General features: G+C 41.4%; 1 protein-coding gene across 1 annotated transcript; it reads left to right on the top strand.

Moving 5' to 3' along the window:
• Positions 1-6592: 6592 nt before the first annotated feature.
• LOC123744807 (cell surface glycoprotein 1-like) lies at positions 6593-10785 on the top strand. Its single transcript, XM_045724997.1, has 2 exons — positions 6593-6829; positions 10012-10785. Exons 1-2 carry the CDS (start codon positions 6593-6595, stop codon positions 10783-10785), a joined length of 1011 nt encoding a protein of 336 aa, XP_045580953.1.
• Positions 10786-13428: the final 2643 nt, after the last annotated feature.

Raw genomic sequence — 13428 nt, forward strand, 5'->3', positions numbered from 1 at the left:
AATACAAACACAATACAATACATAACACAATGCAAAACACAATACACACGCAATACATAACACAATATAAAACAATACAAACACAACACACAATACAAACACAATACAAAACAATATAAACAATACAAACACAACACACAATACAAACACAATACAAAAACAATACAAACACAATACAAACAGAATACAAACACAACACAATACACAACACAAACACAATACAAAACACAATACAAAAACAATACAAACACAATACAAACAGAATACAAACACAACACAATACACAACACAAACACAATACAAAACACAATACAAACACAATACAAAACACAATACAATACAAAACACAATACAAACACAAAATGCAATACAAACACAATACAATACATAACCCAATACAAAACACAATACAAAAAAATAACACAATACAATACATAACACAAAACAAACACCATACAATACAAATGACAATACAAACACAATACACAATACAAAACAATACAATACAAAACACAATACAAAACACAATACAAAACACACAATACAAACACAATACAATACACAACACAATACAAACACAATACCTAAAACAATACAAAAACAACACACAACACAAACACAATACAAAAACAATACAAACACAATACAAATAGAATACAAACACAACACAACACACAATACAAAACACAATACAATACAAAACACAATACAAACACAATACAATACATAACACAACACAAAATACAATACAAAACACAATACAAAACACAATACAAAACACAATACAAAACACACAATACAAACACAATACAATACACAACACAATACAAACACAATACCTAAAACAATACAAACACAACACACAACACAAACACAATACAAAAACAATACAAACACAATACAAATAGAATACAAACACAACACAACATAATACACAATACAAAACACAATACAATACAAAACACAATACAAACACAATACAATACATAACACAACACAAAATACAATACAAACACAATATATATCACAATACAAAACACAATACAAAACATAACACAATACAATACATAACACAAAACAATACAATACATAACACAATACAAAACACAATACAAAACAAAACACAATACAAAACACAATACAAACACAATACAATACACAACACAATGCAAACGCAATACGTAACACAATATAAAACAATACAAACACAACACACAACACAAACACAATACAAAAACAATACAAACACAATACAAATAGAATACAAACACAACACAACACAATACACAATACAAACACAATACAATACAAAACACAATACAAACACAATACAATACATAACACAATACAAAACACAATTCAAAACATAACACAATACAATACATAACACAAAACAATACAATACATAACACAATACAAAACACAATACAAAACACAATACAATACAAAACACAATACAAAACACAATACAATACAAAACACAATACAAACACGATACAATACATAACACAATACAAAACACAATACAAAACATAACACAATACAATACATAACACAAAACAAACACAATACAATACAAACAACAATACAAATTACAATACAAACACATTACAAAACAATACAATACAAAACACAATACAAACACAATACAATACACACTATCACAGTAAATGTTGTCATTTAGCAGACGCTCTTATCCAGAGCGACTTACAGTAGTGAATGCATACATTTCATTTCATGCATTTTTTTGTACTGGCCCCATAGGAATCAAACCCACAACCCTGGCGTTGCACACACCATGCTGGCGCTGCAAAAACCATGCTCTACCAACTGAGCCACAGGGAAATCCGTAGATACAAACACAATACAATACAATACAAACAAACATAATACAATACAAACACAATACAAACACAATACAAAAACAATACAAACACAATACAATACAAACACAATACAATACAAACACAATACAAACACAAAACAAACACAATACAATACAATACAATACAATACAATACAAACAAACACAATACAATACAAACACAATACAAAAACAATACAATACAAACACAATACAAACACAATACAAAAACAATACAATACAAACACAATACAAACACAATACAATACAAACACAATACAATACAAACAAACACAATACAATACAAACACAATACAATACAAACACAATACAAACACAATACAAACAAACACAATACAATACAAACACAATACAAACACAATACAATACAAACACAATACAAACACTATACAAACACAATACAATACAAACACAATACAGTGAGGGCTGATAGGGGATGCTGACAGAAGCAGGTGAGTGAGGGCTGATAGGGGAGGCTGAGAGAAGCAGGTGAGTGAGGGCTGATAGGGGATGCTGAGAGAAGCAGGTGAGTGAGGGCTGATAGGGGATGCTGAGAGAAGCAGATGTGTGAGGGCTGATAGGGGATGCTGAGAGAAGCAAGGGAGTGAGGGCTGATAGGGGATGCTGAGAGAAGCAAGGGAGTGAGGGCTGATAGGGGATGCTCCTGGCTGATTACAGCTACAACATGTAATGTGCACATGAACGTGAACTGGATATTATTGAACACGGCCAGACAAGACACTAGTGGCTGTTGCCTAAATTCAACTGAATTTTTAAACCAAACTGACTTCATCAACATTTTATAACAGGCACTTTTGATCGGTAGGGCTGAATTTTTTTTTTATTATCATATGAAACGGTACTACGGTATTCAAAAATGTTGGTATTTTGGTACTGTGATATTTTGGCACCATGATATTACCGTGGTACTAGTATACCATGCAGCACTACACTACCTGATCAAAAGTATGTGGACACATGCTCGTCGAACATCTCATTCCAAAATCATGGGCATTAATATGGAGTTGGTACCCCCTTTGCTGCTATAACAGACTACACTCTTCTGGGAAGGCTTTTCACTAGATGTTGGAACATTGCTGCTGGGGGACTTGCTTCCATTCAGCCACAAGAGCATTAGCGAGGTCGGGCAATGATGTTGGGCAATTAGGCCTGGCTCGCAGTCAGCGTTCCAATTCATCACAAAGGTGTTCGATGGGGTTGAGGTCAGGGCTCTGTGCAGGCTCAGTTCTTCCACACCAATCTCGACAAACCCTATTTGTATAGACCTCTCTTTGTTATGCTGAAACAGGAAAGGGCCTTCCCTAAACTGTTGCCACAAATTTGGAAGCACAGAATCGTCTAGAATGTCATTCTATGCTGTAGCGTAAAGACTTCCCTTCACTGGAACTAAGGGGCCTCGCTCAAACCATGAAAAACAGCCCCAGACCATTATTCCTCCTCCACCAAACTTTACAGTTGGCACTTTGCATTCGACAGGTAGCGTTCTCCTGGCAAAACCCAATTCGTCTGTCGGCCTGCCAGATGGTGAAGCGTGATGTATCACTCCAGAAAACGCGTTTCCACTGCTCCAGAGTCCAATGGCAGCGAGCTTTACACCACCCCAGCCAACGCTTGGCATTGCGCATGGTAAACTTAGGCTTGTGTGCAGCTGCTCGGCCATGGAAACTAATTTCATGGAGCTCCCGACTAACAGTTCTTGTGCTGACATTGCTCCCAGAGGCAGTTTGAAACTCAGTAGTAAGTGTTGCAACGAAGGACAGACGATTTTTACACTCTACGCGCTTCAGCACTCGGCGGTCCTGTTCTGTGAGCTTGTGTGGCCTACCACTTCGCGGCAGAGCCATTGTTGCTCCTAGACGTTTCCATTTCACAATAACAGCACTTAGAGTTGACCGGGGCAGCTCTAGCAGGGCATACATTTGATGAACTGACTTCTTGAAAAGGTGGCATCGATGATGGTGCCACATTGAAAGTCACTGAGCTCTTCAATATGGCCATTCTACTGCCAATGTTTGTCTATGGAGATTGCATGGCTGTGTGCTAGATTTTATACACCTGTCAGCAATGGGTATGGCTGAAATAACCGAATAAACTAATTTGAAGGGGTGTCCACATACTTTTGTATATAGAGTGTATATCAGATAATGTCTGATATAATATAACAAACGATGTCAGATATAAACTATAGCTAGATAGAGACTTGACACGTCATTCTGAATGATGATGATCACACACTGTGATCCCAGTGTGTGGTTCTTTTTCCACCACTACATTTATGTAACAGTTTTTCTTCCTTCCCTCTCCCTCTGCACACATCAACAACTGCCTCACACAAAGCATCATTATGAATCGCTCCACAAAAGCCGCGGCCCATTGCAGAGCAAGGGAAACAACTACTTCAAGGTCTCAGAGCGAGTGACGTCACCGATTGAAATGCTATTAGCACGCACCCCTGCTAGCCACGTTTGCAGCCAACCATTTCATTTGAATGAATTACTTGATACCTGAAAAAAGTCACTACCGGGCTGAAAACAAGACAGCAAGAAATGTCGGTACAATTTCATAAATGCCTACAGGCAAATTTGTTCGTTCGTCATGGTGCGATCTGTTTGTGTCGTTAAAATTAATTATGCAAGAAATGGTGGTGGAAACTTCTTCATGCACAAATATTGATATAATAACCATCATATGGAAGTAAACTTGGAGCCACACGATGATATGGTGTGTGGTCCTCCCATTACGACTCAAGAAATCATGCAGTTTATTAGGCTACAGATTAAAGAAATGATGATGAACTTCACAGGGTGGTGAAAGTGCACGGTGATGAGCTTGATGCTCCTTTCCAATAAATACCGAGGGTCATATTCTGGTGACATGATGATCATTGCTTGGCTGCAGTTTGAGAAATACAAAAGAATATCACTCTTATCCATAATAATCTCATAATGTAGATAGCCTATTGTATGTGCGAGCTGTTGGCTAGAGCACATGTACCAAGACCAGAGTGGCCAGATTTTGCTATATAATGCAACAGCTTGTCACAAAACCATCAGTAGAGTTGAAAACCCATTTAACTTGGATTTTTTCATTCGGGAATTTTACATCAAAAATATTTTTTTTTACTAAAGTCATAACGCACAGCCTTTTAACCGCAAAAAGTATTTTTTCTTAGAAACATTTCCGGTGGGAAAATGTGCTTATTGTTTTATGCAGATTTTTGATATTCGCATGAAAATAGGTCTCAAATAGGATGGAAACCTTCCTAATGTCTTGGAGTTGGCAGTTATGCGTAGCATATTTTGGAATGCTGTTCCTTTCATTCAAGGTTTTTCAAAATTCCATCATCTAATTTCCCCAACAATCTCGTTATGCCTACCCACAGCCTACAAGTCAATGTCGCTGGTGTATTGCTTGGTTTTGAGTCAGCCATAACACCCTTAGTCTGTCCAAATAACGTTAGCCGTTTTCCACTCGTCAGTCACTCAGTCGCACTTGAACTAGAATACTTGCAAGTGAGTATACGCTTCAAATATTCGTGTGAGTATACATTTTTGAGAGTATTCAAATTGTAGGCCTATTTAACGCAGATTGTAACACTGAAAAGGCTTTTTCTAAATTAAAATATCCATGTGATATTGTTACATACAAGGATATACCATGACATTTCAAATGATTCATTTATTTAACCTTTTCATGATGTCCACATGCGCCCCATGGGGTTGGGGAAAAGCACAGCATGTAGCCTCAATTAGTTTAGTTAGCTATAGCTGGCTAGCTTAACCAGCAAACTAACTAGCCACTCTAGACTATGCCAGTCAAGACAGGCACTGTTAACGTTATACGGGATGATAAATAACATTGTGGCTGCTACAAGTTAGCTAGTCTTGGCTGTAGTCGAGTTGCCTTTGCGTCTCTCTCTCTCCCTCCCTCTGGTCGCCACACACACTGCCCCATATAACCTCCACAGCTGTAGCAATAGAGCGGCGGCCTATCCCACACGCAGAAATGCTAAGGTTAAAAACAAATGTAAAAAAACAACAAACATGTATTTAGAATAAGATACTATTAGAATAGTGAAAGTATTTTAAACCCCCATCCCAAATCTGGAAAGGGGCTAGGCCCCTCATCTGTACGCTGGAGAATTTAGCATTTTTCAGATGCCTGCAATCTAGAGCCATAATCATAAGCGTAATTCAATATGAAAAATATATATATTTGAGCTGTCCTCCTGACTGGTGTTTCTTTTTTCTTCTTTTTATAAACAAAATATACCTATCTTCATCTCTGATAAAATCTGGGTAAAAGATTGAAAGGAATGTGAAACTTATTCTGTACTTTTGTAAAATCTACCAACCTTACCAGCAGGCATGCCAGCTAAGATAGTTAGACAAGCTACAGTAGCTACTCTAACTTGATTGACAGCCTGGAATGGCTTATGGGTAGCTATTTATGAGGTTGGGAGACTGGGAACCTATCTGGGCTAGCTAAGGACAACTACATAACATTGCTAAGTGGATAGTAGTATTACAGAGGGAAAACAAATATATCATAATCATTTTTATTAACAGGACAAATCTGAAGGGGCACATGCCCTTGTGTCCCCTATTGGCATGACGCCTCTTTGCCCCCTATTGGCATGATACCTCTACCCCCTATTGGCAGGACGCCTCTTTGCCCCCTATTGGCATGACACCTCTGACACCTCTGCGGCCCCTATTGGCAGGACGCCTCTGCGCCCCCTATTGGCAGGACGCCTCTGCGCCCCCTATTGGCAGGACGCCTGTGCGCCCCCTATTGGCAGGACGCCTCTGCGCCCCCTATTGGCAGGACACCTCTGCCCCCTATGGGCAGGACGCCTCTGCGCCCCCTATTGGCAGGACGCCTCTGTGTCCCCTATTGGCAGGACGCCTCTGTGTGGGGGTTGTGAGGTCTCTGACTGACCCACTATCACAATGAATCATAACACATTATTTATAGCATTGGTACCACAGATTAAGAATTAAACTCCACAATGCTTTGAATTATCTCTCTCCCTCTCTCTCTCTCCCCCTTTCTCTCTCTCTCTCCCTCTCTCTCTCTCTCTCTCCCTCTCTCTCTCTCCCTCTCTCTCCCTCTCTCTCCCTCTCTCTCTCCCTCTCTCCCTCTGTCTCCCTCCCTCTCCCTCCCTCCCTCTCTCCCTCTCTTTCCCTCCCTCTCTCTCTCTCTCTCCCTCTCGCTCTCTCTCTCTCCCTCTCTCTCTCTCCCTCTCTCTCCCTCTCCCTCTCCTCCTCCATCTCTCTCTCTCCCTCTCTCTCTGACTTGCCTAGTTAAAAAAACATTAAATACATTTAAAAAATATCTCACTCTCTCCAGCTCTCTCTCTAGCTCTCTAGCTCTCTCTCTCTGTTCCACTTGAACGGCATAAAGGAAACTGGGGTATGCTCCTCTGCTCATCAATCAGCCTGCATAGTTATACTGCATACTCACTCAGCAACACATTGAGCCCAGCTTGAGATGAGGACCCGCTAACTGAATATTAGACCCCTGATGAATAGCAAATTACATTATAATGGCTTCCAACTTGCATTGCCTGCTTCCCAAATCGCACCCTATCCCTTTGACTCTGGTCAAATGTAGTGCACTATATAGGGAAGAGGGTGGCATTTGAGACACAATAATGATTTCCTCACAGATTCTTGGCATTGTTGGTTATTGTGGATGTGACGTACAGACACATCTCACCTACCTAGCGCTCACTGCAGGTGTGTCCTTCCCTGCAGCTACTCTATCTCCACTACCTGTGCCACTTATAATAACCCTGAGAGGAGAATAGTATGTGGTAGAAACCACACAAACACAGTCTTTCTGGATATACAGTTAACACAGCAGGTGAGGTCACTCGTAGGAATGGCATGAATCTGCTCTCTCAGTATCAAACAGAAGTGTATTTTTCTAATTTAAATGTATTTTAGAGGACACCAAGAGGAGAGAATGTAGAGAAAGGGATTGGACACCACCCTGGAGGACACTGTCCTGGAGGACACAACACCGTCCTGGAGGACACCACACCATCCTGGAGGACACCGTCCTGGAGGATACTGTAGTCAACCTGAGGCCAGCACATATACTGTAGTCTACAACATATGCAACAGATATACAGAGTATAGCTTGGAGAGGCTTAAAAGTCCATTTACAATTTAGCACGAATAATGGACAGAACATTTGAAGCACATTATGATACATCCTAGCCTGGTCTCAGAAATGTTTGGCATGACAATGAGTGGGAAGGAGATGGCATGACAACACAAACAGACTGACAAACAGGGAGGATTAAAACATTTTTTATTTTTTATTTAACCTTTATTTAACTAGGCAAGTCAGTTAAGAACAAATTCTTATTTACAATGACGGCCTACACCGGCCAAACCCGGACGACCCTGGGTAAATTGTGCACCACCCTATGGGACTTCCAATCACGGCCGGATGTGATACAGCCTGGATTCGAACCACATGCTTATTGGTGTAGTTAAAAACGTCATTTCTGACAGGAAGCTTCTTATTAAGTTTTCCAGCATCAAAACATTGACATGCAAAGCTGAAACAACATAACAGATAATATGCTGTTTACAGACTGAGTCTCCTTGCCTTCTTACGTGCAGATAAGGGTAGGGTACCATTTCAGACAGGTAAAGACAGACAGTCATCTGAGCAGCAACTGTCATTAAAATTTAAGTAGCTAGGACCTCCCTAGGCAATCCAAGGATACCACACAATTTGTCTCTGTGACAACTATTTGTTGACAGACGCTAGTCTGGGCAAGGGTTGGAAACATGATACATTTCAACTTTTCCAAAGCGTGCAGAATCTGTAACCAAATATGATGTGTGTCTATCCTGCTCTTATAAATGATGACCCAGCGTAAACATAGACGCAACACAAGTCTTCCAAAAGGAGCACACAGTACCCTATTGATTGATACACTGGACATTTTCAAATGTCTATGATTCTGTCCCAAATGACTCTATGATTCTGTCCCAAATGACTCTATGATTCTGTCCCAAATGACTCTATGATTCTGTCCCAAATGACTATGATTCTGTCCCCAATGACTCTATGATTCTGTCCCCAATGACTCTATGATTCTGAACCAAATGACTCTATGATTCTGTCCCCAATGACTCTATGATTCTGTCCCCAGTGACTCTATGATTCTGAACCAAATGACTCTATGATTCTGTCCCAAATGACTATGATTCTGTCCCCAGTGACTCTATGATTCTGTCCCCAATGACTCTATGATTCTGTCCCCAATGACTCTATGATTCTGAACCAAATGACTCTATGATTCTGTCCCCAATGACTCTATGATTCTGTCCCCAGTGACTCTATGATTCTGAACCAAATGACTCCATATTCATAGCTTCCCTGTGGCTCAGTTGGTAGAGCAGGGTGTTTGCAATGGTGATTGCAATGCCAGGGTTGTGGGTTCGATTCCCATGGGGGCCCAGTACGGAGAAGAAAAAAAATGTCTGAATTGAAATGTATGTATTCACTACTGTAAGTCGCTCTGGATAAGAGCATCTGCTAAAAGACTAAAATGTAAGTATTCCCATAACAGCCAAGGAATGGGTTGTTGAGATGACAGCTCTCCTGTTTTTTATTTATTTTTTGTTATTTAACCTTTATTTAACTAGGCAAGTCAGTTAAGAACACATTCTTATTTACAATGACGGCCTACCCCGGCCAAACCCGGACGACGCCGCCCTATTGGACTCCCGATCACGGCCGGATGTGATGCAACCCTGTAGGTAATTGATAAATGACTGTGTCAGCTGTATTCACCCAGCTAATGGCGATATCTACTGTCTACCTCCATAGTGTATTCCCAGAGAGAGCGGTCTCATTAACCACTGATGCCACATGAACACATCACTAGTGGAGGATGGCAAGTTGGCAACTGTTAGAGTTCCTATTCCCTATGCAGTGCACTACTTTTGACCAGGGCCCACTGAGGAATAGGGTGCTATGCACACCCATAAGATGCAGAGGATGGACCTCCATGGGGGGGGGTTCGTTTTGGGAGTTGAGAATCATAAACTGTCATATGAGATGACTTGTAATGCAAGAGGGGTGGTTCCAGACAGAATAGGTTAGTGCGGAGGTCATCCTTAGTTAGAGCAGCACTAGTCCAGAAACCAACACCAGTCCAGAAACCAACACCAGTCCAGAAACCAACACCAGTCCAGAAACCAACACCAGCCCAGAAACCAGCACCAGTCCAGAAACCAGCACCAGTCCAGAAACCAGCACCAGTCCAGCAACCAGCACCAGTCCAGAAACCAACACCAGTCCAGAAACCAACATCAGTCCAGAAACCAGCACCAGTCCAGCAACCAGCACCAGTCCAGAAACCAACACCAGTCCAGAAACCAGCACCAGTCCAGCAACCAGCACCAGTCCAGCAACCAGCACCAGTCCAGAAACCAACACCAGTCCAGAAACCAGCACCAGTCCAGCAACCAGCACCAGTCCAGAAACCAGCACCAGTCCAGAAACCAACACCAGTCCAGAAACCAACACCAGTCCAGAAACCAGCACCAGTCCAGAAACCAGCACCAGTCCAGAAACCAACACCAGTCCAGAAACCAGCACCAGTCCAGAAACCAACACCAGTCCAGAAACCAGCACCAGTCCAGAAACCAGTGCCAGTCCAGAAACCAACACCAGTCCAGAAACCAGCACCAGTCCAGAAACCAACACCAGTCCAGAAACCAGCACCAGTCCAGAAACCAACACCAGTCCAGGCAGTTACCAACCAAGACGTTTGGACAACCAGACACAAAGCAGGAGTTCAAATCCACTTGTCCTACCTACCGGACCACAGAGGTTACAACGCATGAATGTGACGTTGCATACCACACCGCCGGTCTCACCAAATTGGTATAGAATATCAAATCCTAAATATCCATAATATATGTAGGCTATACATGGTAGACTAAATCCATAAACTATAACCGATACAATGAACGTATAGAGGTCCTACGACTACTACTATTCAGTAGGGTTGGATATTGTACTGTAGTAACCTCCTCACTATCTATATGATTTAATGGTGTAACGCTAACGCATCATGTTGGGAGATGTGAAGGCTCCTTTGGCTCCATGGTGTGATGTTTATACTGGAGTGGTTTGACACACACATGCACTATGGGTAGGTTAGAGTCTGCTTAATAACGCATTCACTAACATAGGTAGGCTATTATATTTTTGTTCACATAGTTTAAAACACAGCATGATTTCAATTGTAATCGGTTTCGGATATGGTCATTTTGAATCCATGATTTACGCGTGAGTATTCGTCCATCTCCACGCGGTCTCTAAACATCATGAACGGTTAAAGCACATAGGCTACTCAACATAATAGTGATATCGACTGTAAATTTAAAAAAAGTAACCCAGCCTACCTGAGCTCTTGCAGACAGTGACAGCCCGCGGTCGGATGACTTGTCTTGTTGTGGTGGCAACAGTAACGGATACAGCTGGTGCTGATCTCTCAGAAGTTTTCACCAGACTAGATGCTAGAAAACGCGCGCTCTATCTATGACGACGCTTTAAATTAAAAACCGTACATTGTTCTATTTTCTATAGGCTAACGCTTGTTTAGCATTTACCATGAATGGATGTTCAAGTACACTAACTAGGCTTACTAAATAACTTACTGGTAATTGTGCTCTGACTCACTGCCTTCCAGTGGCGGTTCTAGACCATTTCAACTGGGGGGGCCAAGCTGGGGCCAGCTGTACTGTTAGAGGGGCCATTTACATTAGACGTTATTGTTGTCATATCGTTTTCTTCACTCCATTGCAGGCATTAGCAGGTAAAAGACCATGTTCATAATCATTCGTTTTCCACGTTGCCACTGTCTAATAATGGATGTAAAAAAAAGAATGATAGCAAAAATTAGTTATGTAAAAATTATTTCATACTCCACATTTAGGGGGGCCACAAGGGGCGGTTCTGGCCTCCCCCCCAGAACCGCCCCTGCTGCCGTCTGAAAACTAAAGCGCTTCTCAGAGGACACGTGATTAACCCACCGGGAGGAGTTCTTGTCGCTGCAGCTGGGATCAATTACACCTTGAACATTCTCCTCCCTGCGAACATCTCTACCCATCAGCATCTCTACCCGTCATCTATATGGTTCTAATATAGCCCAATACCCGCTGGTTCTTTCACAGAAGAACAGTGCTGTGAAAGTCATTAGCGCGCCTGCACAGTACAGGGCTTGTCTTTGTCAAACCATAATCACTGAGGAGTTATTGCTTAACTCAGCTCCCACATAGAAGAATGCATTCGCCCTTAGGTGGTGTGTGTGTGTGTGTGTGTGTGTGTGTGTGTGTGTGTGTGTGTGTGTGTGTGTGTGTGTGTGTGTGTGTGTGTGTGTGTGTGTGTGTGTGTGTGTGTGTGAGAGAGAGTGCTCCAATTAGTGCTTGATTGTCACGTCAGATCGATTGGGGAGATAAATCAGTTACGCAGATGCAGTTTTAACAACTTGTATTTCTAAAATAGTGAAACCTCTTCCACTCTTGGAAAAGAGCCAAGGATAAAACATCGTGAACATTTCCTTTCATAAGGATATTCACAAGAGGATTAGCAATGATCTCTTTTGAAGAGTTTTTCTAAACAACAGTTCCATATCAAAATGCTGCTAACAGAAAATGTAAAAAGTAATTGAAGGGTCTGAGGAAATGAATGGTATAGAGAGAGAGACAGTTAGAGGACTAGCCATCCTGAGCCAACCCCATGGAAACAACACAGTCTCAGGATGCTAGATGAATTCAGAATGTATTTTTCTCTTCAATAAGACTAGTGGTCATGGTTCTGTAGAAAAGACAGTTGGACTGCATCCCAAAACGGGTACCATGTGTCTGAAATAGTGCACTACTTTTGCCCAGGACCCATGGGGAATATAGGGAGTAGGGCGCCATATGGGACACAGTATTGGGCAGCTCTATGAGATTGACATGACTGGGCTTTGACCAGACAAAACATTAAAGGTCATCAGAATTACGGCAGAGTATAAAAAGCACAGATCCGTTAGTTATGCCTTGACATTTTTCATGGGATACCTTTCACACACACACATACACAGATCTCAAGGCCTTTTGTTGCTGTGAAGGAGAGGGTTTTGTGTGGCAATGGCATAGTGGACTGCTGATGCATGCTAATCCCTTTGAACCAAGCATTTGATCAGTATTGATTATGGATTATGTTGTGTTGTGTGTGTGATTGTGTGTGTGTGTGTGTGTGTGTGTGTGTGTGTGTGTGTGTGTGTGTGTGTGTGTGTGTGTGTGTGTGTGTGTGTGTGTGTGTGTGTGTGTGTGTGTGTGTGTGTGTGTGTGTGTGTGTGTACCTGCACCTGTGAATTTGTATATTTTGCAATGTCCTTCAGAATGACTTCTCCAAGCAATGAGGATTTGTCGTCTTTTGCTCCATTCAATAAATCAAACCAAGATTATTCTACTGCGCAGTGCATCAACATATTG

Source organism: Salmo salar, chromosome ssa09, assembly GCF_905237065.1.
Source record: "Salmo salar chromosome ssa09, Ssal_v3.1, whole genome shotgun sequence".
NCBI classification, from domain to species: domain Eukaryota; kingdom Metazoa; phylum Chordata; class Actinopteri; order Salmoniformes; family Salmonidae; genus Salmo; species Salmo salar.

Coding starts and splice junctions, on each gene's coding strand:
- LOC123744807 (XM_045724997.1), top strand. CDS start 6,593: ATGACACCTCTGACACCTCTGCGGCCCCTATTGGCAGGACGCCTCTGC. Junction 6,830..10,011: donor GACGCCTCTGTGTGGGGGTT/GTGAGGTCTCTG, acceptor TTGTAATGCAAG/AGGGGTGGTTCCAGACAGAA.